A 27,704-nucleotide genomic window follows, 5' to 3' on the forward strand; every position below is an offset into this window, starting at 1 on the left:
ACACTCACAATCTTCAAGGACGTGTTTTGCTTTAAGCATTTAATTTTAAGAGTCCATAAAAAATGAACATTTCTCAGATGTTTTCCACTCACAGTCATCATGAGAACAAGCTGTCAAGGATGCATCTTTTACAAAAACACCCACATGTTGTTGAATCCACTAAATACAAAGAGTCCTACAAAAAACCACAACACTTTGAGAGGGGTTAATAAGGACTTTTGGCTTTGACGTGGAAGCAGAGGTAAAGAGTGGATGGAGTTGTTGAGTTTTCATGTGGGAGTGAGCAAGAAACGTCAGTCCCTCCGTAATAAAGCTCACTCTTCTCTTTCATTCTCATTTTACTCTCTCGCCTTGTCTCTGCTGAACGAAGGATTGGCTGAATAGTTTTGACCTTCGCTTAATTCTCACACGCTGCACAGTATTAGCCCAGTAATTTTCATGCTTCTTATAAACAAGGCTCGATACTGTAATTCTACTTCCACTTGAACCCTTTCAAACACAAAATCACTCCCCCAAAAAACACGCTGCAAACAGTGGAAAAGTTCAAGAGAGTAATTTAAGTTCTCTGTACATCCACGCGATAAATACAGCAACAGCTACTAAAATGTATCTCGAACAGAAGAAGACAAAACGTTGAAGTGAGGTCTGCAGCTGATAAACAGAGAGAGATGTGGTGCAACGGTGGGGCTGCTGGGCCCCTGATACAAAGCGAGGATGAACTAATGCCACATGTGATTGATGGATGGCACTTCTGCCGACCGCTATGTGTGTGTGTGTGTGTGTAAGCATTTAAAAGAAGGCACCAAATCCACTGAACCACGGGAAGTGTCGAGGAGCTCTTTTCTTTTTGGATTCTGCCTCCTTTAGCCACAGTTTCTTCCTCTTGTTGTCTGTGTGTCCTTCAAATTAAAAGAAAACGGGGAAAAATCATTAGAATCATCATATTTATTCTCACTTTCACTTTTTAGCTTATTTAAACGTTATGAGTTGTAAATAATAGTTTTATTAATGTGAATAAATCACTTGCAGGACTCTTAAAAGTGGATTAGCTTGGTCACAGTGTGCCTGTCATATAAATTTCCCGAGACATAACAGCTCGGGAGCACAGTGAGCCACCGTTCTTGTGGTGATTCAAGCAAAATGTGCAGAAAAACTTCAACTGCATCAGATTTGGGAAGAGACTGTAAAGAGTTCACGTCACTACACTACACTACACCCCTCCTGCTGATTGTTGACGATGCTTTTATAAGAGTTTTAAATGAATGTGTCTTTATTGGATAGAAGCAGTAGAGATACTGAGGATTTTCTAAGACAGCCAGGTTAGTGAGATGGCTGGACTTAGTTTTCGATCATGATCAGTGTGTGCCTGTGTCCTTCATGAGTTACGAGGCTTTTTTGAGCTCATAGCTTCAGTACTCTTAGAAAATGACTCAGATTTCACTGAGTAGTCCAATTACTGTGGAGAAATACACTAAGCAACACATTCATAATGAATCACAATCACTGGACATGAAGCGTCACAGCTTGCTTATACAGGTTTGTTGTCTTACTTCTGAACTGCCTTAATTGCATTAACTGCATAGAGTCAAACAGTCCTCTGAGATTTTGGGTCATATCGACACAAAGATGCTTCATTGGATTCAGATCTGGTGGCTGTGGAGGCCATTTGAGTACAATGAACTCCTTTTAATGATGTGTTTAATGATGTGTGGTCATAAAGGGATGGACATGGTCTGCAACAACACTAAGATAGGCTGTGGATTTAAATTAATTGCTAAAAAAAATATATCCCATAAAGCATTATACCAACGCCTCCAGCCTGAACTTTCAAAACAAGGCAGGATAAATCAGTGTTTCCATGTTGGTCACGTGGCACCAAGTGTGGTCTTCTGCTGCTGTAGCCTATCTGCTTATCAGAGATGCTCCTCTGCAGACAACTAAGGTATTAAGGTGCTTTCCTTACTGCTTGAAGCAGTCTGGCCATTCTCAGCTAACTAAATACTGCTCACTAGGCAGAGGTGGTTGTGTGGGAAAATCTCAGTATATAAGCTGTTACTGAAATAACGTTCAAAGTTACTTAAATCACCTTTCTTCCCCATTTTAATGCTCAGTTTGAACTTTATCAGCATTTGACTGTTTACATAAATGCAGTGAGCTACTGCTACGTCATTGGCTTGAAAAGGTTTAGCTAACAAAGTTTCCCGGTGAAAGTAGATTAAAGTTTTTGTCTCCCTTGTATCCTTGGACAACAGTATCATGTCACACTTCTTACTCTTTGAATTCAGGTATTTTCAGTCCCACTGCCACAAGTGTAAAAACTAAAAACTAAAGAAACCTGACAGGTAGCCACACAATGTGCCTTTACAAACAATTGTGAAAGAATGGGTTGTTGTAATGAGCTTGTTAAATTCAAGCATAATACTGTGAGTCAGTTTGTTAAATCTCTTCCCACCTAGATATTCGATAATCACGTGGCAATATTGTAAAGTGGAAGCATTTAGGAACCACACCCACAAAGCAGCAGATCACATAAAGTTACAGAGTGGGGTCTCTGAGTCCTGAGGAGGATGGTGTGTAAAAGTCAGCAATGCTCTGTGGAATCTTTAACATCAGCACAAAAACGGTGTGCAGGGAGCTTCATGAGCGAGTAGCTCCTCTAGGTGTAATGCATAAGTGGAAATTAAGAGAAATCTTGGATGGGCCTATCAGCATTTTTCTCCTGGTTTTTGTTCAAATTAAAGCTGTTAATGACTTGGCAACTAAAAGCTGTCTTTGTAAAGGATTGATCACCTATCATTAAATATATCAGAGGCTGCCTGTAGCAGTATGAAGGGTTCCTACTCGCAGTTAAAACTCTGAGCTTTAGTTTGCAGCAGCACTTAAAACCACTCCTCTCTCTGAGGACCCATATTTAAGTAGTTTGTGTCATTATCTCAGGGAGAGAATTAGGGCCTTTGTTTGTGTCGCAGCAGGAACTATGTACAGTGAAATTAAAAGTCCCCTCCTTAACTAACAAAGCCGCTATTATAAAGCATTCAGCGGCTGCGTGTTGCAGATAATTGCTCAGCTTTTGTGCATGACTTCCTGACCCCATGAAGGAAAACAGAGGGTGGACTCTGACCCCTGGTCGTTACTGCGAGCTAGAACAGAGCTGCCTAATGAACATCTCTGTCCTCTCTGTTTACATCTGCCAATCAAACACGCCACTCTTCGTCATCCTCCTTTGTGTGGCCATCAAACACAAAAGCAGACAATTAGCTGCGCTTATTAAGACTCTGCTCTTTAAAGGGGGTGGGCCTATGTGTGCTGGTAATTAATCAGCCCTACACGGGCGGGTGGGCGGACCTCTCGTTTGTCCCGGGCTCTCCCCCTCTTCCTCTGGTGGGTTCTGGGCAGAGTTCCTCAGGTGACGCTGGTGCAAGCCCAGGCCAGGAAGCGTGTTCTGTCTGCGGCGGCGAATGTCCTCCATGGGGTCCTCAGCTGAGACGTCTGTGGGTGTGAGCAGAGCAGAATGGCAATGAATCACACCTAAGCTCCTCGCTGTCTGGATGGTTTGCCCGAGGTGTTTAAATCAACATTAAACCCACCCCACCCAACCCCACCCCCCACGTAGCCTCTGAGAATTCCAGCCTTCTGACATGAGATGTGAAGTGAGCTGAAAGGAAAACATATTACCTTCTCATGCTCTTGGCAGTGTGAATACAATCAGGCAGCGAGAGAGAGGGGTGGGGAAAAAAAACTAGATACACACATCTATTACACCAAGTTCAGTCCAAAAGGTATATTGATATAACCAACAAGAAACAAGAAAGATGAGATAAAACGAGAGGTTCAAAGAGTCCCCAAGGCTACACGGACCCCTTTTTCTTTCACACCCCAACCATATATTTCATTCATATTTCATCTGCCCGACTTTATTGTGATTAGTCATGTAAATAAAATGAGATTTGGTTATTCTTTTCTCTAGGTAATTTACATTTATATTGAATTAGTGGCAGGCAGGGTATAGGAGAAGGGAGGGAGGGTGGGTTGGAAGGGGGGGACTTATTATGCTGGGAGATTACAGGCAGATCTCATCGCTATTGTGTTGTGTAATTAAGGCAGTGGAGAGGAGAAGAAAGGAGGCCAGATGCTCGCCGTGCTGAACCCAGTCCCATTTAGAGGAGGGTCTGCAGCAGCACCCCACCCCCCAAAAAATACAAAATAAAAATAGAAAATCCCCTGCACAGCGTGTAACAGTCCAGCATTAAACTCATCAGAAGTCATCAGAGGCCCGTCAGCTTCGTTTGAGCCACCATCTACTGTACCTGCGCGAGCATAAACATAATCTTTCTAAAGGTGTCCTCCATGTTTTCTCTTCGCTTTAGGTCGATGGGATTTTTAGAAGGAGATCTTCAGATGCTTTCAGGTGGTGCTCAAGGGGGTTTAGAGGCAATCAAACACGACTGCTTGAGCTCAGGCCTTAGCAGAGACAAAAAACCTTTGCTGGATTTCTATTCCCTCTGAATAGGGACCTTATTACTGCGGGTCATCCATTCTGACCCAAGCCCAATTTCTTTTTTGTCACAAATGCTTTAAGGTTAAAACTGGCTGAATGTAGTTATTTTCTCTAAACTTTAGGTGCCCGTTTTAACCCGAGACTTGAATTTCTTCACTCTAGAGTTTACAAATCAGCTTTTTTTTTTTTTTTTTTTAAAAAACTGAACACACACACACACACACACACAAAGATGTAAACGAGCTGACCCCCACATGGAGGCACCTGCTCCCAGCAGACCACCAGACAACAGGACAATTGGTGGCTTTATTCTCAAGGCTGCAGTTTGAAGGGAGGGGGTGTGCGGGCGGGGGGACTAATCCCAACCTGCATTTGTCTCATGATCCTATCAGGTGAGGTTAGACGGCTGGATTAAGCTAAAATGCATGCGACTTCAAGGGTGCGTGCTTCGTCCCAGCCTCCTTTACTCCTGGGGATCAATATTTGCATCCATTAGAGGTCCAGTGATAAGATTCCTTCTGCTATCAAGTTCCATAATCCATCAGCAGTTAATTAATTTCAACAACAACAATATCAAAAAGCAGTGATGATAATGAGATTTTTTTTGTGTGTGTGTTCATAAAGGCAGCCTTTTATTTTCTGGATCAAGGACTTCATTTGAGTGAACACAGTTGAGTTCCTGGATGCTTTCATTTGCAGCTATTGTCTTGAGAGTGCCTGTCATTTGTCTGCAGGCTGAACAATGGTGTGTGTGTGTGTGTGTGTGTGTGTGTGTGTGTGTGTAAAGCCTGCTTGAAGCACACCGTCTAGACTGAAATGCAGGAGCACAGGCGTAAACGCCCAGGTTAACACGCAAACGCACACAGACACAAAATCCATGTGTGACTGACAAAGGCAGCCTTACTTGCAGCAGGCTGGAGCTTTAGTTGTCAACTGTGGAAGCTTAAAATAAATCACTGTTCAGAAGGACGTTAACCCTACATGACAACTACAACCACAGACCAGATTATTTTCAACAGTCCACCTTCCCCAGGTTCGAGACATCTGGTGGCGCGCTGATGCGACTCTGCTGCAGAGCACAGGGAGATACAGTCTTGTAGAGACACAGCCAAAGGGAAACTGGCAGCTTATCTTTGCCATCGTTCATAAAGTGACCAATGGTTTCAGGTTTCATGCTAAACTGTCAAGCGGGCGAGGCGGAGAGAGGGGGGGGGGATTAAAACAGGATGCTGCTTTCAGCCAACAGGAAGCCATCTCTCATGACATGGGACAGGAAATCACAGTAACGTGTCATACTGGAATAGATGGATGGAGAGAAAGAGAGCTGCAGGACCTTGGTCTTCACACCTTAATCACTACAATGGCCTGTTACAGAAATAAAGGGCCTTTATTTTTACTGCAAAACTGTTTTGATATTCAAATTATGAACACCGATGGACTTCTTCTGTGTTTTATTTGAATTTAATCTAACAGACACATATGTCACTTGTTGCTCCATTTATTTCAATAAGGCTCCAGATGTGAGCTTTTGCTCTCAGAGAAATCATGACGTCCTGCTGTCTATTGCTCACAAACAGCGTCACCTAGTGGCCACCTTCACATTGAAACGTGCGGTTTAAAAAAAGCAACAATTAATCTTCTTTAATAGGAAACATCATGAAGCTAATTTAATTTATATTCTTTATTTAATGCGGCATTTTCACCAAATTCTACACATTGAGGCCCATTTTTTAATTTAAATAAAATAAGCAGCAAGGTAATTTATTGTATCTTTTATTGTTGAAATTTTAATGTTTGTCGGGAAAAGGTCTCTCTTGTAAATGAGACATTGCGTCTCAATGGGACAACAAGTATAAATAAAGGTTAAATAAAAAAATATTACCAACACAAGTAGATAATTAATTTTTCAATTTTTTTTTTTATCATTCAAGGCGTCAAAATGTGTTTAATCCAAGCATATATTATAGATGAACACATTTTAGACTTGCACCAGGTAAACTTTTTGCTAACAAACAAGAATAAATGAGACTAAAAAAAAAAGCCAACAAACAAAAATAGGCTTTTTATAGCGGAACCTGATTAAGATTTACCTCATTTTTAGCTTTTCACGCTATCACAATAATCCTCTGATAACCGTCTGTGCATGTATTGATATACCATCAATACAGATGGCTGATAGATCATTCGGCATACTTTATTACTTTAAATAGTGCCAATATAAAAAGAAAAAGTCACTAAAGCAGCGGCAAAATTATACTTCCTGTTTAGAGCGCCGGTGTTCTGGGAACTGTAGTTAATCTAATAAATTACACAACCCGAGTGTCCAGGAGGGGGAGCTATAGTACCACAGAAAATCCCTGCTCAGGTAACACCTTTTTTAGTCGCTTCCGCTCTTCTTTTAAAGGGCTTAATCGCTTAAATATATATATATTAGACCACCACAGGACATCGAGATCACATCAATGTGATCAAATGTGGTGTCCAAATTTTCGTTGCTTCTTGGTGCAGTTTAATAATCCTCATTTACATTAGCAACAACAATCCCTAATGTATGCAGCACATTTACACATACAGAGATATGAGTGGGAAAACGAGAAAGAGAGCATACAGGGCTGCAATGTCACCTAGCAACAGGACTGCGCACGCGCATCTGAAATCAGCGGTTTGCGGAGGGGGGGTGAAAGCGTCAAATAGGATGATAGGTGGTCTTCACAGCACTGAAACAGAAACGCAGGCACCAAATGGTGTGTTTCTGCATCAACGTTTCAGTTTTAAAGCCTCACCCTGCCCTTTGCTTCTTCTTTGCTTTCCCACTCCTGATTGCTCTTTTGCAAAAATATGCAGCGGGGCTTGTGTAAATAAACTAGCCCCGAGCACATTCCTTAACACACACATACTCTGTGCACAGTGACCTCAAAACAAACTGCAGTCATACACATAACCCAGTTTAACTGAGTCTATCATGGCAAATGTTTGTGCAAGCACGCACACACACACCTACCTTTAATGGCTCCGAACACAACATGTTTGTGTGCTTGTAATCAAGGACTTTCTCTGCTATTATCTGACACAGCTTTTACCAAACTGATCAGCCCAGTTACTTCTACCTTGGATCAGATCAGGGCCACTATCAGCACTTTTACAATAGCGCATTAAACTGCTATAAAGGGTGAGGCAGAGGTGGAAATGAAATAGAAGGGAGGCTGTTGCTTCAATTTCACCTAAAAGTAAAGCTTACCTATGAGAGGGGGGAAAAAAACCAAAAATAAAAATAAATAATCAGGGTGTGTTATCTTTGCTGTTTTCCTCATGATCTCTTGGAAAAATGATTAGGAGCATTATTTTAGTGAAAAGCAAACAGTGCATTGTGTAGTGACCTGCACTGAAACTGAGGCATTAGTGGGTTACAAAATGAAGCACAAGGTGAGCTCTGACTGAGAGTGAGTGTGCGAAAGAAGCAGCCGCTGTGGTTTCTTTTATTGCGGTTGTGTGAAGCAGCTTTTAAACAGTGAACGGCCGCAAGCAGAAGACTCACACATCCAGGAAGAGTGAGGCAATAAAGAAAGTCACTCAAGCAAAGAAAAAGCATCACACAGACACCAGGGTGACTGCAGCAGCACTTCCCTTCACGTTGCACAAAGTTTATTATCTAAATCTGAACTTTTTATTTTGCTGTTCTTTGTACAAAGACCCTGTGCGTCTGGTAACAGTGCTGGGAATCGGCGATCATGCACAAACAAACCAAAAACACACTGTGTGTCCTTTCCCCCCAAAATACACAAAAATGCAAAAGTGAGAAAAATGCACATTGTTACAATTAATTTATTAATGATCTGTTCATATTATTACACACGCGTGAACATGGTAATAGCAAACAGGTTAGCAAGGTGAAGTCCAAGTTAAAGACATTAGGGTGAGGTGGTTAAGCTTTCCTCATTCACTTGTTAAACTGGTCAAATGTAAAGAGCAAAAATGACATGCATAAGTCAAATGTACAGCATCTTGTGTTACCTTTTCCCCCCCTCCAACAACAAAGACAATATACACCCCGAAAGGAAAAAAAAAAAACTATATTTATATATACGTATAGTACGTACCAAGCTCTGTCGCAGAAGTTAAAGTAAAATTCAATTTACTGTAGAAAACAAAAACAATTCCCAGCAAGCTGGTCCCACAAAAATAATGGAATAAATACAAATATAGAAATACTGTGGAAATGTCTCTTGCCTCCCCTCACAGCTAAACTAAAATGAGAAAATTGTTCTTTGGGAAATGAGATGCAGGAGGACACAGAGAGGAGAGACCGACTGCCGGAGATTTCCAGATGACAAAACTATGTTGAGGCGAGATAATTACTTGTTATCCAGTCTTAGGAGCTGCTCCTTACCATTAACAGTTAGAGATTTTAACTGACCATCCTCTACCACTTCAACCCGCTCCTGGCCGTTCTCAACGATCCTGTCAAACGTAAAAATAAAATAAAATAAATCCATAAATAAAAAGACAAAATACACTTTGGAAATCAAGAAGACGGGATAATGCCAGAAGTCTTATAAAGATTGCAGAGTTGAACATTTGGGTACCGTTTTGTGGTAATCCTTCTGCCGTTGACGAATTTGGTGGAGGTTGATACAGATTTAAAGTTACCCATTCCTCCTCCTCCTCCTCCTCCTCCCCCGCCGCCAAATGATGATGAAGAGAAGGAGGTGAATCCTCCCCCACCCATGTCTCCAAATGAGCTAAAACCTAACAGAAGACAAACATTAGAGAAGAGAACTAAAATAGGGAAATTCTTCCTCTTTTGTTCAATAATCCTCTCTATGTACTCACCTGAATCAAATCCCCCAAAGCTACCTCCAAATGCTGGAAAGCCCCCAAAACCAAAGAGCGATCCACCCATCCTTGGCCCCCTCTGGTGACTGCGACTGCCTCCAAAGAAATCATTAAAGGGATCATCAGCTGTGAATGAAATCAGAGTAATTTGTGAGTAACACAGAACATCTTTCAGGAGCAGGGACAAAACTCCACGTTTAATCTGACATGTTATCACTTTCACCTTGTTATGGTATACATGCTCGCTTAAATGGACACATCACTGCCAAACTGTCTGCTGTCACCCAGTCACCAGTATCACGAGCAGGAGACTTTACTCTAGGAGAGCTGGACGGGTCCGTAGAAGGTCCTTAACCCATCAGCAGGACTATTACTGCTCCTTTGTGAAAGGAGGAGCAGGATAAGCACGGCCAGAGCAAAACGACCTCCAGCAGGCCACCAGCGTGAATGTCTCAGACCAAACGGAAACAGACTTCATGGGGCCGGCCTCAAGGGCCAACATTTTCTAGCGGGGCCTGTTCTCACTTCTCCCACAGTGGAGCCAGACTGGCATGTACCACAAAATACCAGAATTGGCAGCTACACCATATTAACCCCGATTCTTTTGTCCCCGTGACAGAACAGAGAAAACCGACTCAGAGTGTTAAAACATTTTTATTTCTTTTTAATTCAATCATCTTCCGGAAGAGAGAGACCCCTGCACAGCTCAAACGCCAGTTGCAAGAGCTCTAACATTTTTAGCTCAACATGTGTCTTATATGGTGTTATTTCTGTACTTCAGACGTCACACACAGTTTCATTACAAGCGAAACGCCTTTTATTCAGTTCCTTTATTCTGTCTTATTTATTAATATGCCTGTGCACTAAAACTTCTTGTTTTTTTAGTCTGGCTGAGCACTTTTGTGTTTTGTAAGAAACACAACATAATTCCTAATTTATTAAGTTTACTTCAATTCAATCCAATTTTATTTATATAGCGCCAAATCACAACAAAAGTTGCCTCAAGGCACTTAATAGATACAGAAAAACCCAACAATCATATGACCCCCTTTGAGCAAGCACTTTGGCAACAGTGGGAAGGAAAAACTCCGTTTTAACAGGAAGAAACCTCCGGCAGAACCAGGCTCAGGGAGGGGCGGCCATCTGCTGCGACCAGTTGGGGTGAGATAACAGAGACTTTGAAGAGAGATGCCCTTATGCCCTCTGCTTTTCACAGATGAGAGCAAGTTACCCTGAGCACATGTGACAGATGTGCAAGGGTCTGAAGATGACGTGGACAATGTTATGATGACCGCATCATCATCATTCAGCATGACCGGTTTGATGGTAGGTCAGTGATAATGTGGGGATACATATCCATGGTGGACGGTACCCTGACTGCCATCAGGTATTGGGAGAATTTTGGACCCAGTGTTAGTACAGTGGGTCCTGGGTTCCTCGTGGTACATAATGCCCGGCCTCATGTGGGTAGAATATATTCAGGCTGTTCCAGGAGGATGAAGGAATCAACAGTACTGAGTGCCCCCCATGCTGGCCTGACCTAAATCCAACATAACATCTCTGAGACATCAGTGATTACCTGGTCCAGGTCTGGGAGGAGAAACCCCAGGGCAGACACATGGAGGCTATATAAATGACCATTTCTCAGTTGCTGCAATGAAATTTTAGCTAAACAGACTAGCCTGCAGCATCATTTCTTTCACTTTGATTTTTGGTGTGTTTTTTTAATTCAGTCCTCTGTAGGCTGATAATTTCAGACATTCAGCATGTTTTTATTCCCAACTGAGATCTGATGCATTTTCTAGGTGTTCCTTTAATTTGTTGGCTTTTGGTTTGTTTGTTTTTTGAGTATCATTATGCAAAAAATATCATCTTATTCTGAGGAGGTCAGGTGAGAGGCACTTGCTCACAAGAGGATAAAGTCAGGAATATCTTTAGCTTTGCTCTCCTTCCAGCAGTCTCAAACTAAGTGTGGTTCTTTGGAGCTGGACAGGAAGTACAGTTTTTTCCCTCGAGTACAGCCAGCCAGTTGCCAGCTCCTAAAATATTTAAGTACCTGATACAAATTTTTAAAACAAATTAAGGCTGTGGTGAATATCAGAGCATCCGTTTGCAATTTCTGGAACAATCTTATCCCTAAACTGTAAAAGTGCCGACCACTAATTCTCCTCCTAAAGCCCTGTGGACGCCCTACTAATTGTGCTCTGCCAATCTGGGTCAGCCCAGCAGGATAAGGCTGGATCACTGGCACCATTTGCTGAAAGAAGACTCCTCCTTCAACCTTGAATGTACTGAGGCAGTGGCAAGAAAGCTTTGCTTGTTCCCTCTGACTGAAAGCCTAAAATAAGAGTATCTGCTGACTGCTATTGCAACCACATTACTGTCCATTTACCTTAAAGACCTTAGAGGAGACAGCTGAGCTCCTGCAAAGAGGTCAGAATGACAGCAGGCTTCGCTGAGAGAAAGTGAGGAACGGGAGTGCTGAGGAAGGCCGTTTAAACACTCGGACTGTGATTTAATTATTGTTACAGTGGTGCACATACAGATAGCTGGAAGAAAAGCTGAGTCATTCTTAAGTAGAAGGAACACGCTCTCGTGCTCATGTACTCTGGCAGAACTTAAAAAGAGATGTCAAGCGCAGACTGGAGATTAAACAGCCAAGAATGTGCCACGCCTGTGTAACACCTCACAGAGCATGAAGAAAGTGAAAGGGCAGTATCACAGTGTACAAAAGCAGGGGGGGATTTAACAAGGCGGTCTGAATATATGAAAACAGTTTAGAAAACTGAATTATATAAGCTGTGTTTTAAAAGCAGCTGTCCCGAAGTATAAAACAGTCATCTGCTCCTCGTCCACGTCTTCACATTTTCATCTGAGAATAAGAGTGTGCCGTTCTTGGCAGGCAGCTCGGCCCTCAGCACTGTGCGATTCTGTTTTTGTCTCCAAACACACCCCGCCCGCAGTCTGCTGGACGCTCCGCGGTAGCCGAGTGATCCACCGGACCAGCTGCTGGACAGTCAGGACTCCAGGCTTGATGGGCTTTTAAAACATATGTCAATCTTCCTCTGATTTGCCATGTTAATAGAAACCAAGAAACACACCAACACGGAGATTAAATAAACTTAAGACAGATGACTTTAAAACCTTCTCCGGGTGCATACCAATCAAGCAAAATAAGGTTTAAACTCTAGTTTAACTGCAGATAAACTTCACTCTTCTGCATGCAGACTCCATGGTTTGCCATTTTTGCTCTCACTGTTTACCGAAGAGCGCAAACAGCAACAGCTGTGCTTACCCGTGTTCAGAAGGACACAAGTTTACATAATGAAACATGACGACTCCCTTCTAGCTCCAGTTCTGTGGTTCTTATTTAAGCGTCATATTTAATGATTTTTAATATTTAAATTTTTCCTGTCAAGTCCAAAATGCACAGCCGTGCTCGAGTGTTCGAATTATATCGTGTTTTACATGCGCTCTGACACACAGCGCGCACACAGACACACACTTGCCGTTATTACATCTGCTTTTGTTTTAATACGGAAGCTATTTTTGAAAGCATTCCAGTTGAGTGATGCAGACTCTCAAATCCATCGTCTGCCTGCGTCTGAGCTCCATATTTAGAGGCACACAGGGTGAACTACACATGCCTTCCAATCGCAGACAACCTGGTAGAGCAACTAAACGTGTTTTACTAGATCACACTGAACGCAAATATCGGCATCTTCAAAGGATGAACTGGATGGCACCTCAAGACACGGTGACTTCAATCAGTTAAGATCAACTAGCTCTTCGCTCCTTACTCTTTGTTACAAGGCTCATTATAGTTTTATCTCTCATTTAACTCATCTAAACTTGTGCAAAGGAAAATGAAGAATGGAACAATCCTGTCTATAAGTGTGGGTGTATATTTGTTTGAATTTATCATAAAGATTATGTGAACAAAGGCTCACAAAATGAACGATCTAAATCCTAATTAATTAACTAACCGAGGAAATGTAATGAGGTTGAAGCCAACATCCAGCGGGGATACTCAGCATTTTCTTTCATGCGACATTTAGTGAGGTGAAGTGAAGAGTGCTTAGTGCATTGGAAATGCACATTACAGTCCTGTGGGGGATTAGCAACAGGCTTTCCTGAAGGCTTCCTGGGTCTAACGCTCAATCTACACAGCAGGAGCTGTGTGCTAATAGGCAAACTAATTAGGAAATAGAAAAATCTATGTTTAACATACAGATAACTGGGGCCTGGTGGATGCTCTGTGTCTCTGAGCATTTTTAGGTCATCCGTGAATATTCTGGACTAGATAAAAATATGAGTTTAATAATAGCCAAAGCACATCCCCTCAGTCCCTCTTTCAGTTCTGAAAACAACATCCCATCAGTGCCTCTGAAGTGCACGCACAGAAATGGCTTACCGAATAAATCTGTAAATGGATCTCTGCCGCCGAAGAATTCCCTGAAAACGTCATCGGGGTTGCGGAATGTGAAGCTGCTGCCGAAGTGGTCATAATGGCCTCCTATTAAACATTGAAAAGAAACAAGGCTTATAAATGGCACCACACTTCAACAAAGATAACACTGCAAACACAGCTATCATTACAAGCTGTCAAAGCACCAATGCAAATACCAAATGTCCAGCTGTTTCCACCTGATGCATGTTGGCATTTCATACATAAAGTAACTGATAAACTTATGAATATGGAAACCTTAACGGATATCTCCTTACCTCCTCCTCCTCCACCACCTGAGAGGCCTTCTTTGCCATATCGGTCATAAACATTCCTCTTGCTTTCTGCAATAGAAAGAGAAGGACTTTACATGAGATGAGAAACAACTCGGAGCAACTGAAGGTGAAGCGCCCTCCTTCCTGCATTATAAACCTCTGTTAGGATCGCGAAAGACTCCAGATTTAACACATGATGGCCTCAAGCTAACAGCCTCTTTTAATTTTCACTGAATAAGACTACCAAGTAATTCCAAGAAAATGACTAGAGACAGTAGTGTGCTATTTCAAACTACAGCTGTCCACTGAATTTTTATTTTAAATTACAATTTTAGCTTCCAATTGTTAAAGCAAGTTAAACGAGATGAATAATACTAAATAATACTCTCACGTTTGACCCTCCGTAAAAGTCCAGATTCACTACCAGCAGTATGCAGTAAATTTAATTCAGCAGACATTTTTTAATTATAATTAAACCAGATAAACTAAACAGTGTTAAAGAAAATCCAGTCAAAAGCATTTATGATCTTAATACTGACCACAATAACTAATTGAGTGGCTCTGTTTCACACCAAGCTTTTATTAATTTATTATTTCTGTATTAATAATTCAAAGACTTGTTCCAACTAATTTAATCAGTAAAGGGGATTTGACAAATCTTGCTTTGTGAAGTCATATAAAAAATAAATAAATAAATAAAATAAAAAAATCAGTGTTAATACATACTATAGACTAGGGATGGACCGATCCAATATACAGTATCGGTCGGACCATACAATGGATAGAGTCAAGTTTTACTTTGCAAAACGCAGTGGTGCTGACTAAAGAGTTTCATGGTTTTTGGGGGGGAAAAAGAAAAATAAAAACCTATGAAACCCCCCCCCATACTTGTGTTAACCCCTTATTGCCTAGTGTATCATATTTGATACATAGTTTTGGGGGTTTTTGCCAGTTTTTGGGACTTAAACATCATCAGTGTGAATTTCTCCCCCTGACAAACCTAAATAAAATTGCATAATTTAAGCAATAAAAAAAACAAAAAAAAAAACAACAACACAACAACAACAAGCAAATATGATACAAATTAAATGTCATATATGGAAATTTAAACACGATTAATTTTTTAAACAATTACAAAAAATTAAACAAATTAAATTTAAATAAACACTATTTTCAAAAAATGTGAATTTTCTGGCAAGTATTTCCTGATTCAGGCTTTAAATGGTTAAGTTTTGTATAGAAATTTCACAAAATTCAGTCTCAGATTAAATGTGACAGAAACAGATTACACTGACATCCATCTTGATGAAAGATGAGCGTCATGATGCCGTGTTTGTATTTATTTGCATTGCTTTCCATTCTGGATGTCTAACATATGTTAAGTTATACATTCTACAAGCTGCTTTTTTAAAAGTTGTTGAATATAAACATTATTTTGTGCTCATATTGCACTTCTTTTTTTCAGAATCAAAGAGTTTTCAAAATCTGCATAAAATTGCATTTTGAATTACTTTTTAAATATAACTTTAAGTACTTAAGTTTAAAGTTATTCAAAAAGTTAAAATAAAAAGATCAGTATTGCTGAACTGCAAAATATTTTGGGTGCAGTGTATTTTTTTTCTTCACACAGGTATAATAGAAAAGCTTCAGTGTTTTGTTTTTTTAAAACTTGAGTATGAACAAAATTCATTTAAAAACAGTTTTATTGATTATAAAATAGACTATATTGGAATCATATCAGTATCGTCAGATATCTAAATTTATGATATCGGTATCGGACATTAAAAAAGTGTTATCGTGCCATCTCTACTATAGAATAAATTGATAGTTTCAAGTAAGAAAGAAAGTAAAAACTAAACCCATCATCCCAGTTTACATTCCAGTTATCCCATCCTGATAGTGGTGCTACAACTTCTTAAAAATCCCAGCTACCCCTGCATCTTTTGATCCAGTGTCTGCTATGAAACTGAAAAATGATGCTTACATTTAAATTAGAGGGGCAACTCACTACTTTCCTATGTCTTAAAATGTCAGATTTCTGGGCTCTAAATCAATGGCTGAAAAAACAGCAAAAACAATCTAACTTCACATCTGGAAACGCTAAAGCACATCACTGTTTTCTATCAGTTTTACCTGACAGAAAACAGTGATAACCAAAAAATAATCTAAATAACTTACAGCTGTTATAGCTCCCCAATGTGAGGCACAGAATAATTGTGTTTTTTTTAGTATTGGTTTCCAAAAATGTGTCACGTTGATGGCAACAACACTTTTTGAACATGTCTCTACCCTCGTATTTATACAACAGGAGCAAAATGTCACTGTTTCTTAATAGCACAAGCTTCACATCTGAGACAGTAATGGCTTCAATACAGCTCATTTCAAACAGTGCACTTGAGATACACCAGCTTCTTGTTCTGAAGTCTCACCGTCTGAGAGAACTTCATACGCCTCTGACAGCTCTTTGAATCTTTTCTCTGCCTCATCCTTGTTCTCAGGGTTCTTGTCTGGATGCCATTTCAGGGCCAATTTTCTGTAACTGAAATACAAACACCATAAAGTCAAAACACACACAGAGTCAAGAACGAGTCGTCATGTCTTGATATAGGGGTGGAAATCGTTTGCGCATGTATGACAGAGATAACATGCCCCCCTCCCCCAATCAGAAACATATTCACACGACTGCAGCAGACACACGCTGCGTGTCCTTCTCGCCACCCAAGCAGAAATAACAAAGACAGCCTGACACTGCATTGACAATCAGCGCGGGCCTCGCACAGCGGCTTACGCTGCATCAGCGGTTTGTTTTTAAGCTCAGCAGCAGCAGCACACACACACAAAGATGTTCGAACAAGACAAGGGACTGAAAGTCAGCAAGGCTTTACACAATCCAGGGATTCAATCCATTACAGACCTATAGCCAGCAGTCTTTGTTGTAATCTGTGACATTATCTTGCTGACTAAAGCCTGGTCACAGTTCAGTTGGACGCGATGCATGCAGCACTGTTGGTAATTGTGCAACATACCTCTACATCTTTGACATCTTTGTAGCCAGAAGTTCACGGGGAAAATCCACAGCAGAAATTTTCTTTACTTACTAACCTTCATATTGTATTATACTTTGACTTTTATCCAGTAAGTTCTTTTTTAGTTGTGCTTCATTTGCACTTCTTTAACCTCGCTTAGATGTGTTTTGTCATATTTTATCGAGTGATTTTATTTTATTAAAAGCCATTTTGCTACAAGTTGCATCTAATGTTTTGGCTGCTGTGACACAGTCATGTCCCAACTTTTGGGCTGAATAAAGTGAACTTTATCTTATTACAAAACACTGAGCTTTGTATTAACATAAGAGCTTCTGACTATAATTTAATACCCACTAAATTTAATAAACAGACACGATAAATGAGTCTCCAAGCATCGCAGCAGCTTTCTGAGGTTGTATTTTAGGCCAAATGCAGACATGCTAATAACCATTACCTTAAACAGATAGTGTTTAGGTTTAGTAAAGTTAGTGTGCCAATAATTTCTAATTAGTAATAAACTTTAAAAAAGACGTAGATCTATCATCACGATATTGGATAAATATCAACTTCATGATAATATAATGATCATTAATGAAAACTGCAGTTTCGCCTGGTTTTCCCACAAAGAGAGCTTGGCTCATCTAGTTTGTACAGACTGATCTAGAGTTAAAAAACGTGATACATCATCTTTCTGTAACATATTTTTGGCAAATGGCTATTCTTGGCTAGGATGATCCATACTGCTCAATAGTTTCCTCCTCTCTTACTTGTTTTCACCGCATTACCCAAAATAACTTAATGGAGCTCCTGGAGCACATGCCTGATTTGAAGCAGGCTTATTTCTGTCCTCAGCATTAGCATTGCCTCTCCTCTTCACATGTCCAAACAAACTGCTGTTATTGAGAAACCACCGAGGAAGTATAATTAACTGGAACGAGCCTGATCAGTGGGTGAGCAGTGGTGGGTGATTGAAGGTGGAAGGTATTTGACAAGAGCACGGTTACAGGAAGAAGAGTGGAACATTTCTGCAGAGCACTCTCTCATTTCTCCCTCTCCCTGTGTCAGTTTATACAGCGACAGAGGGATATAATTAACCTATTACGCCCTACAAGTGGCCGACATTTAACGTCAACACTGGCAGAAAACGGAGCACAAAACACTCGAGGGGGACTTACGCTTTCTTGATGTCTTCTTGCGTCGCATTTTTCTCGACTCCTAGTATATGGTAGTAGTCCTCCATGGTTCTGTCTGTCTGTGGGTGCTGTTTTACTTGAGGGTCTTGTGCGAGTGGCCTCTGTGGAAACAGTAATGTTCTGTTAAGACATGTTACAAGATAAAGCCCAAGACTCTGCAACAGCCATGTGTGACGAGTAAGATACAGCCCTTCCAGTCCAGAGGGGTATGCTTGTAAAGGGGAGGGAGGGGGCTGCTGGCATTAAAAAGGGTGGAAATACCCAACAATATTGCACTGCACTGAAATAGCAATACCAGGGACAGAGAAGGTAAGCTAATCCAACCCAAGCAAAATTGCATAATAACCGGGGGATCATCCTTCACCCTGAAGCTAAAAGAGAGAAAGTATGAAACATGTTTTTCTTTTGAATTTTGGAGCCAGCTATAAAGACCATGAATCACTTTTTTCCCCCTTCTTTTTAAATCATGATCTAAGGTTAGAGTTATGAAAAACAAGACACAACTGGTCTGGTTAAAAGTATCAGAAGACATTCAAGTCCTCCAAGTTTAGCACCACATTTACAATTTTTGTTTTGTAGCTTTACAAACCTGCATCAAGCAGAGAGATATAAAACTTCTGTGACCTAGATCTTAGTGAAATATTCACCGTAAAAAGCAGTAGACATTGGACTGTGTGGATATGAAACAAGTCTGCAGAATTAAAAATAAGTCAACGGAGAGAAATAATAAAGGATAAAAGAAGAGGACTAATAAAGTGGTCATCCATCCTCCAATTAAGAGTTCAACAATTGTTCACTGACATGCTTCAAACTGAAAGCTACAAAGGTAATGCGCTGCATTTTATTGCTTGAGAACTTGTTTATTGCCATTTCCAATACACAATAAACAAATATTGCGTAACCTGGCTTACCACTCTTACAGCTAATAAATAACTTTTCAAGTTTAGCTAGGTCACTTCAGCTAGGGCTGGGTGATACAAGGAAAATCTCATATCATGATATTTTATAGCTATATCGTGATACACGATATATATCATGATATGTTGAAAAATTGCACTGGTATACTCATTCCAAATTTTCTACTTTGAATACAAAAAATCTGAATGAATTTAGTTTTATTTTAACCATTTTTAACCATCAGTTGCACAGAGAAGTTTTTCACAAATGACAATACTGTGACAGTAAGTCTCTTTCTGTGGTCAACACTAAACCTTAAACAAACGAAAGATCATAGCGACAAGTAATAATTCACTAGACAAAATAAAACAAATGAAATTACAGCATATAACATATAAAAACTGTGAAATAAAAAAAAAAATGTGATGAACTCAAATTATAAATCAAAAGTCTAGACAGTGACTATAAAAAAGTCTGACCAAGAACAGTCACAGGTATCAGAGCTGGTTTATTTAACGTTTTCTTTGGTGTGTGCTGAAATGCTGCCATGTGTTTAAAACATTCTTAATTTTTCAGTAGATAAGTTTACAGTTGGTGGAATAAATTTGTGGTACTGCTACCTTTTGCGGCAATAGTTTTACTGCATGTTATGCAAATTACTGCATTTTTGCTCAACATTCTCCTTGTGAAATCCAAACGTTGGGACGGGGAGATTAATGATGCATTTGCACCGTGTGGGAGGGGAAAGAAAAAAAAAAAAAAAAAAAAAAAAACTTGAATTACATGCAGACAGCTTAACATTGCCATGGTAATTTATACTGTTGTACGTGGGAAAACTTGCGATACATCGAGTATATTCGATATAGTTTCAGCTAAACCTAAAACGTATTAGCAAAAAATAAATACATACTTTTCTTTGAGTTTATTGTGGGTGTGTTTATGAATGCACTGTTAACCCTACCCCCTAAAACAAGATGAAACAGGCAACTATGGTTAAATTAACTATTATCTGAAGTAATCGAATACCTTTTCCAAGGCTAAGAAATACATCAAACTAACTTCTACATTCACTGTGTAGCACTTCCTCAATGCATGACAACAGCAGGGAACTATTACCAATGGACTCCAGCTCTTTGATTCACAGCAGCTCTTTTATATCATATGTATACATAGTCTCTACTAGAAGCCTGTTCTTTACACGTGCTAGTCAAGTTGTGAACAAACAGCTGTAGCCTTTAGTTCATTTCTTTAGATTAACTTCAGTGTCTTCATTAATGCCTAGACATAAATATAACGACTCAAAGTGTAAATCAACTTGATTTCGAGCCATGTGTCATATTTTGGAAACCTATGACCAAACAAAAGTTACTTTTTAAGATGCATATATGCAAGAGCGGCCACACGTTTCAAATGAATACTATATTATAAAACCCGCCTCTTCCACTACACCCCGATACTCATTTTTCAGAAACTGACTTTGAAAAGAAGCTATAAACTCAGTACTGATGTTCAAACTAGATCTATAAATATAAGCTAACTGTGAGAACAGGTCCTTATTTTGGATCCAGGGTGATGAAATTACCAAATTTCCCTCTGAAACTCTTATTTTACTTAAAGGTGAGAAACATTTCAGCTTCTCTTGTATGGTTGCATTCAGGTCTTTATTTTATAGGACAAAAAGGCTGTTGCACTACTACTACCACATATTTATCCTTAATGTGTTTGTAAGGAAAACAGGCCAAAATCCTACTTTTCATTGAGGGATGCATTAGCTGTTGTACTGAAAGATATAAAAACAAACCAGTGAGGACTACTGGAGTCCACTGTGTTCTATTTGTTAGCTATTTATAACCTGTGGCCTTTGCAGATAGATTGTGTTTGTGTCTGTTATGTGGGGGGTTGGGGGTGTTTGGCACAAAGTAGTGCCAACGAGTGTCTCCTGGTGGGGACATCGGCACAGGCACTAAACTCTCCTTCATGTATCCAAGTAAGGCAGCAATTCCAAATCTCCCTCTGATACTTTATCATACAACCTCCATCTAACTTGACACTAATTTAGCCCGCAATCTAAATATAAAAAAGGATGACCTTCTGAGTTTTGTAAAAAAAACAAACCAGTGTCCTGACTCATATCTACTTTTATCTCCCTCACTTGAGCCATAACTGACCTGCTCACCCATCACCAGCGCCCTCGCGGCAGTTGGGATTTAGTGGACACAAGCGACTTCTAGAGATGCGCTTTGCAGTACTGCGCAGAGCATTAAAAATGCATTCATGCTTGCATGTGCCCTTTGCTTGCATTACACAGCTACTGTAAATGAACTTGATTCCTCTTATGCCTCAGAGTAAGCACATGTGGGTCCAGTCAATCCCATAATGCATCAATTAAGCAAAGGTGATGGCTGTAAATGTAAACAGCAGACTACCAGGATTTTTTTTTCTATTTTCCTAAAATAAGCTATTGTAAAAGTGCACTACAAAAGCAACTTTTTCTGAAAAACAAAGATTTATGCAGTTTTTATCTTTTTGTTAAAACTGAGTATTAAACAAACAAACAAACCCCAAAGAGACATGCTGTGCAATGTAATTAAATATAATGGACACAATCTCACAACTGATGAATCCCATGGCATATACAAGAAGCTAACCTTCTCCACAATAGCCATACACTGCAGTAATTTGGTTCCTGCACCATTCAAAAATCAAACCTAATCATTTTAAAGACCTTAAAATATGAATTACAGCTAACTAGTGTTGAAATCATAGACAAGGCATAATAATTAGTTCATTCAACTGGTAAAAATCCCTACGGCAGACAGTAATTGATGCCACAAAGTGAATGTCTTTGGAATTTGACCACTGGTCCAACAAAGTTAACACTATTTGGGGTGTACACCAGGTTGCTGACAGCTTGGCAGCTCCCATGACTTTAAATGAGTCACGGCACTGGCAAATTTTCCATTTTCATTTCTTATCAAAACCACAAGGCAAGGCTCTCAAACCCACCACCTACCCTGTGACACGTGTACTGATGAGGGTCAGGAGTCTAATTTTTGGACAAAGGGTGACAAAAATAAGCAATCAATAATGACCTGACCTCTCGGTGCACCTCTCTTATGTAAGATCAACCCAACAGGAATCAACACAACACTTTGGAGGAAACACATGCAGGCAAGCTGAGCAGCAAGAGATTACAACAACATCGGTTTAAGTTTTCTCAGCTGTGCCATACTGGTGTGCCAACTGAGATCGCCCTTGAAGGAGCAATATTATGTAACTGTCGATGAACGAGACTCTTTACTGAAGAGCCGCAGAGTATTCATCGTTGTTTGCATTTATACTTTACGATACTGCCAGTACGAGCGAAACTGAGCTAGTTAAAAGCTGCTTTTACCCCTTACCAGTGGTTGAAACAAAGTAAACAAATTCAATTTCATTGTTTCTTTATAAAATGACAAATTAAGTATCTTAATCTAAATTTATAAGTGGACCAACTACAGTTGCTGTACTCTGCATCCCTGTAATCCTCAGTGTATTATTATATTTGCACAACAGTCCACTTTCTGGTTCTTTAAATGGTGTGCTTTGAGACATGTCCAGGTATGCTGTGGGACTTTGTGGTACATTATACAGCTACACAAGTGTTAGAAATCCTCAGCTTATTCTGTGTGTCAGTACTCTGCATGCAGTCCTTTCCCCAGGAAAATAAAATCCTTAAAAGGAAGGAAACCCCTGTTTGTTCATAGAGTTACTGGGTTGTGGGAACAATGACATTACAACTTGTTAGAGGTCCTTATCAACTGTGAGAAAGTCAGTCGATCAGGAAGAAAAAATATATATATAGTAAGATGACATATTCTTTCATAACTTACAATTTCTCATTGCAAAGTAAGTGCAGGTTTGATTAGATTAAGGTAGATAATGTGAAGAAGCAGCAGGAGAAGAAGAAAAAGTAGTATCAGCAGAAGAAGTTGCTTTCCAAACCTAAAAGAAGAGTGGATGACAAACAGGGAAAAATTCAACAAAGATGGACATTGCAGATTTTTTTTGTTGAATTTGGTGGAACTGTGATCCGAATTATATGTAAGGAGAAACTATTTTTTCCCCCTATTCGAACACTGGAGTGGTCCTCCAAAGCAGTGATTACAAAGTAGCAGGAGTAAAACAAGCAACGCTATTTTATTTGGACTGTCAGATTTTTTGTGCCATTTGAGACATTATCATTTATTGAATGTGGTCTATTCTTGGTCGTAGTGTATGACTGAGCTATAATCATTCAGGTAAATTCCATTACAGAGCATAAATCATTGCCCGAGTCCAAGTTTCAAGAGCATGTTTCTACAAGTTTTCACTAACATTCAAACACATTAGACTGAAGAGTTAAACATAACGTGAAAACACTTTATATGCAGTACATTAAGAGCACTCAAGGTGTACATGTTATGACTTACTGTTTTATTTGGTTTTTGTCATAGTCATTTACAGATATTTATATATTTATAAGTAAATATTGGGTGAATAAGACTAGCTGTTACTGAGGTTTGTATTGAAGCCTGTGAAGATGGAGATGCTCAGTAGTCATCAGGCATATATGAACTGTTCAATTTAGTTCTATTTAGCCTACTGAAGGTTAGATGTCCACTCTGACTGAATAATTTGGGATGAAATGTACAAATATCCTTTTTAAAAAGCACGTATGATCAGAATCCCTTTCATTAGAACGTGAAAACCCAGTTTAAGACCATCATTTTTGAGCATTTCTAGCTCAAAAATGATGACCATCACATACGATCAGTGTTGAAGAAACAGCATATTTATTATACGATTCAGTCTAGTATCAGCAGCTGCCGAGGGTACAGACAGAAGTCTTGTAAATGTTTTTACGACTTCTGTTTCCACAACCCCCCAAGTTATTTCACCACAGACCAGCCCAAGGGTTTATCTGCTGATTGAAATCTCAGATTAGACTTCAGCATTATGGTTTGCGTCTGTGGAAGTCGGGTTATAAAAGCCGTTGTGTTTTTAGGGCAACTATGTAATCAGAAAAAGGCATCTGAAGTATTTCTGTCAGCGTCCAAGAGCACTCAAACACCACTAAAAATGTGATATTAACAAGACAAGAGCACTGGATAAAACAGGCTCTAGGCAGCTGAGTCCAGGACATAACACAAATTACATCTGACAGAACAGAGAATCAGATGACAGCTAAACACAACAGCTAGCCTGTGTCTTACCTGAAACTATTCATGGCAATGACAAAAGCATTTGTTTTTAAGCAGTACAGGAGCGTTGTTCTCCTCACTTACTATCATTGGAAACACGTTTACCACAGAAGACCTCATTTACAGTAAACACTGAGTGTCGTCTTGCTGGACAAAGAAACCCAAATTTCAGCAAATGGGATAATTTTGCTGATCCAGCCTTTTTTTTTCTTTTTTTTTCTTTTTTTTTTTTAATAAATAAACCCATCAGCTCATTTAAAATAAAATAAAAAAACCAAACACCTCAACATCTGCTGTACCTCTTGGTCCTATGTGGCACTTTGCAGACGATTTTCTATATATTATAGCTGCATGATCTTGATCAGAGGGCAGTGGCAAAAAAAGAAATAAATGTGGAACAACCGGTAGTGCTGGCTACTCCCACTGCTGGGTTTATGCTATTGTTGGTATTTAGCTTTTCCTCTTCCACAGAAATAACAAACACAAGACGTCTTTGAAGTGAAGAAAAGTGAAACCAGGTGTCAAAGCCTTTGTTTGCTGCTTAAACATTCTTTTCATCCCATCTCCTCATCACAATGACCATCGCTCATGCTCTTTGCTATTCAAGCAACCTTTTCCAGTAATCAGCACTCTACTTGTGGACTGCATGTCTCTTCACCTATGCAACCTAAAACAAACACAGCAACAGGAATTCTGCTTTAGGAGGAAATGACCAATGTTCATTTCATATTCAACAAAGGCTCAATAGTGTTGTTTAACATAGCTTGACAGCTTGATGTCGTTGTAATGGTTCTATAGTTACTATAGTAATTTGCTGGAATCAGTCAGCAACAAAAATCAAAGTCAAAGGTGGCGAGCTACATGCTGTAAAGCATACTGAAAGGAGTGGTATAGAGACTTACTGTATGTCAACAAATAAAACACAAAGCAATGAGAACGTTTGCTTTGATAAGATAACATGAGGGACTTCAAACTGAAACTGCAAGCCATCAAATTGTCAAACTCAGAACAATACAGAACGACAAACCAACAGTGCGTCACTCAACGAAAACCTCATAAGAGGCTTGGTTCATCAGAAGACCGTCAATGGGTAATACGCCCTGATGTGGCAATACCGCAACAAAAATGAAGCCGCCACCTGTTTGAACTGGACTTATTGTACCAATTTGGTCTACTAGTTAACCAAAGGAGGAAGCTGATCCTCACTTAAAGATGACTGGAAATGAAACTGAATTCCTGTAAAACATCTTAATGACTGATCCCTGGCCTGATCCCCCCTTATAGAGAGGAGACCAGGCCTTTCCTGTAGCTTCCCCTAAAGTCAGGTACAGACCCCTTCAAATTAGGAGTTTTCCAACACTCAACATCTTCAAAACCCATCTAAAAACTCATTTTTATACCCTGGCATTTAAACCAGACTGAGTATTGGCATTTGATTTGCATCCATCCGTTTTTCTGTAATGTGTTGGGGGTTTTTAATTGTTTTTTTGTTTTGTTTTTTTAAAAACACCAGGTATTTGTGTCTCCTCCTGAGATCAAATAAGCGAACTTCCCTTGTTCGGTGGACTTGAATAACTTTGGAACCACCAAGAAATGAAATACAAATCAATTCGCACCAGCCAAATTTCACAATAAGTGTATCACTGGTTATATTGTTATATACCTTCTTAAGCAGGAGCATCAATTTCAGTTTATGGGTCCACATGCAGCCCAGAGTTATATGAAATGGACTGGACCAGTAACTAACAGCTTTTTCAAAATACTGAAATAACACAGCATTTAAATGGGAAAACTGGAACAGTTAATGACTTTGCTATATCTTCCACACAAAACCATCCAGTGGGCCAAACTAGACCCTTTGGGGAGGACTGACTCCTCTGTCTTTAAGTCACATGGCTCCTTTTAAAATAATTAATTATTTAATATTAGGCCCTTACTAAAATAAGACAAAACCTGGCTTTGAAAGACCCTCATATGGCAACAGTCAGTGGTTATTTTATTAATAAGAACTTGTTTTCAGATGTACTGTGCTGACAATCCAATTATCAGTTTATAACTCTTCATAAACTTAGGAGGGAGGGGGGGAATAAAAATAAAACCCGTTTTATTTGAATAAAACATGTTGGCCTGGTGTTCTTTCAAGAATGGAAAAAGAGGTCACCCAACAACATTAAAACTTGATTAGCAGCAGTAAATAGCAGAAATAGGCTGAACTTAGTCAGTGGCCACTTCCTGTCACCCCCCCGTTCTGTAACCAATAGTAACCAAAAACGTGCTAAACAAACTATAGTCCCCCACCCCACCCCCACCACCACACACACACACACACACACACACACACACACACACATACATACACACACATACACAGAAAACGTGTTTATTTTCTCTCCAGAACACTTTCTGGAAGCTAACTAATGTCAACAGACCAATCTGAGATTTCCCAGCTGGAGCCCTAACTTGTGAACCTCTCCCTCCGCATCTGTTTAACAGAAACTTCTAGAAAAGTCTTAAAGCGGAATGGGAAGTTTTAGCCGTCTAAATTTCCAAAACAAATCCACTAATATAAATATATGTATATATTTAAAAAACAAAACAAAAAAACAAAACAAGACAGCAGTGATATTACACAAAAGCAGAAATCTCTCTATGGTAGTCTTAACTTTAATATCCGACTGTAGACTATGCTGGCTAACGTTAGCGTTAGACTGGCATTTATAGCATCACTGGTACCAAATACAAGTTTATCATGCAGTCATACACCCCCGAATTTACTAAATAGTTTGTATAGACGGACTGGGGGTTTTTTGTTTTGTTTTTTAATTTTTTTTTTAATTTTAGCCTGAGCTAACTCAAATTTTACGGCAGCGAGCAGGCAAAAAGGCAAGAGATCCACTCGTTATTCTCACACGCTAGCTTAACTATGGGGTAGTATCCTGGAAAACAGCCTCTCGGACACAAACGAAAACTACATTTCTGTATAAAAATAATCTTAATATATCCTAAATGATTCCAACATTAGCAGGGGACATACTGGGTGACTCCACCAAAGCATCCCCACATGTACTAGATGTACTCGATGCGGCAACACACGACAAACGCTTTTCGCCGCTCTTTCTTTCTTTCCTTCTTTCTTTCAGCAAACTGAAGCCAAGCGGCCCTCTCACCTAGTTCATCTCGAGCCTACCTGAAAGAAGGAAATATCCGCCACAATAGCCACCTGATTGTAGCTGTTCCTCCTGTTTTCCTTGCCTGAGTACGGAAACTGTAACTGCAGCAGCAGCTGGTAGTGGCTTTCTTGGTAGCTGGTTGA

General features: G+C 39.7%; 1 protein-coding gene across 2 annotated transcripts; it reads right to left on the reverse strand.

Moving 5' to 3' along the window:
• Positions 1 to 27,704, reverse strand: dnajb6b (DnaJ heat shock protein family (Hsp40) member B6b). 2 transcript variants are annotated; one of them, XM_085362871.1, is made up of 9 exons: positions 27,579 to 27,704; positions 18,255 to 18,373; positions 16,483 to 16,592; positions 14,057 to 14,122; positions 13,746 to 13,847; positions 9,082 to 9,457; positions 8,886 to 8,956; positions 3,346 to 3,489; positions 1 to 899 (listed from the first exon to the last, which is right to left on the reverse strand). In XM_085362871.1, the coding sequence occupies exons 2-9, from the start codon at positions 18,317 to 18,319 to the stop codon at positions 790 to 792; spliced, it is 1,044 nt and encodes a 347-aa protein (XP_085218997.1). In that variant the 5' UTR covers positions 18,320 to 18,373; positions 27,579 to 27,704; the 3' UTR covers positions 1 to 789. The 2 variants fall into 2 exon arrangements, with proteins under 2 accessions (XP_085218997.1, XP_085218999.1); XM_085362873.1 differs by lacking the exon at positions 27,579 to 27,704 and having other exon boundaries at positions 9,082 to 9,244; positions 9,329 to 9,457; positions 18,255 to 18,655.

This window comes from Diplotaxodon limnothrissa, linkage group LG9 (genome assembly GCF_057381915.1).
Source record: "Diplotaxodon limnothrissa isolate DT_005_m linkage group LG9, D_limnothrissa_male_GT1.1, whole genome shotgun sequence".
Classification (NCBI taxonomy): Eukaryota; Metazoa; Chordata; class Actinopteri; order Cichliformes; family Cichlidae; genus Diplotaxodon; species Diplotaxodon limnothrissa.

Excerpts from the sequence above, each read along its gene's own strand:
- dnajb6b (XM_085362871.1), bottom strand. The coding sequence starts at position 18,319 with ATGGAGGACTACTACCATATACTAGGAGTCGAGAAAAATGCGACGCAA. Across the intron at positions 14,123-16,482 it reads GTATGAAGTTCTCTCAGACG|AAAGCAAGAGGAATGTTTAT; the intron begins GTGAGACTTCAG and ends TTTCTATTGCAG. Across the intron at positions 9,458-13,745 it reads TCCATTTACAGATTTATTCG|CTGATGATCCCTTTAATGAT; the intron begins GTAAGCCATTTC and ends TTTCATTCACAG.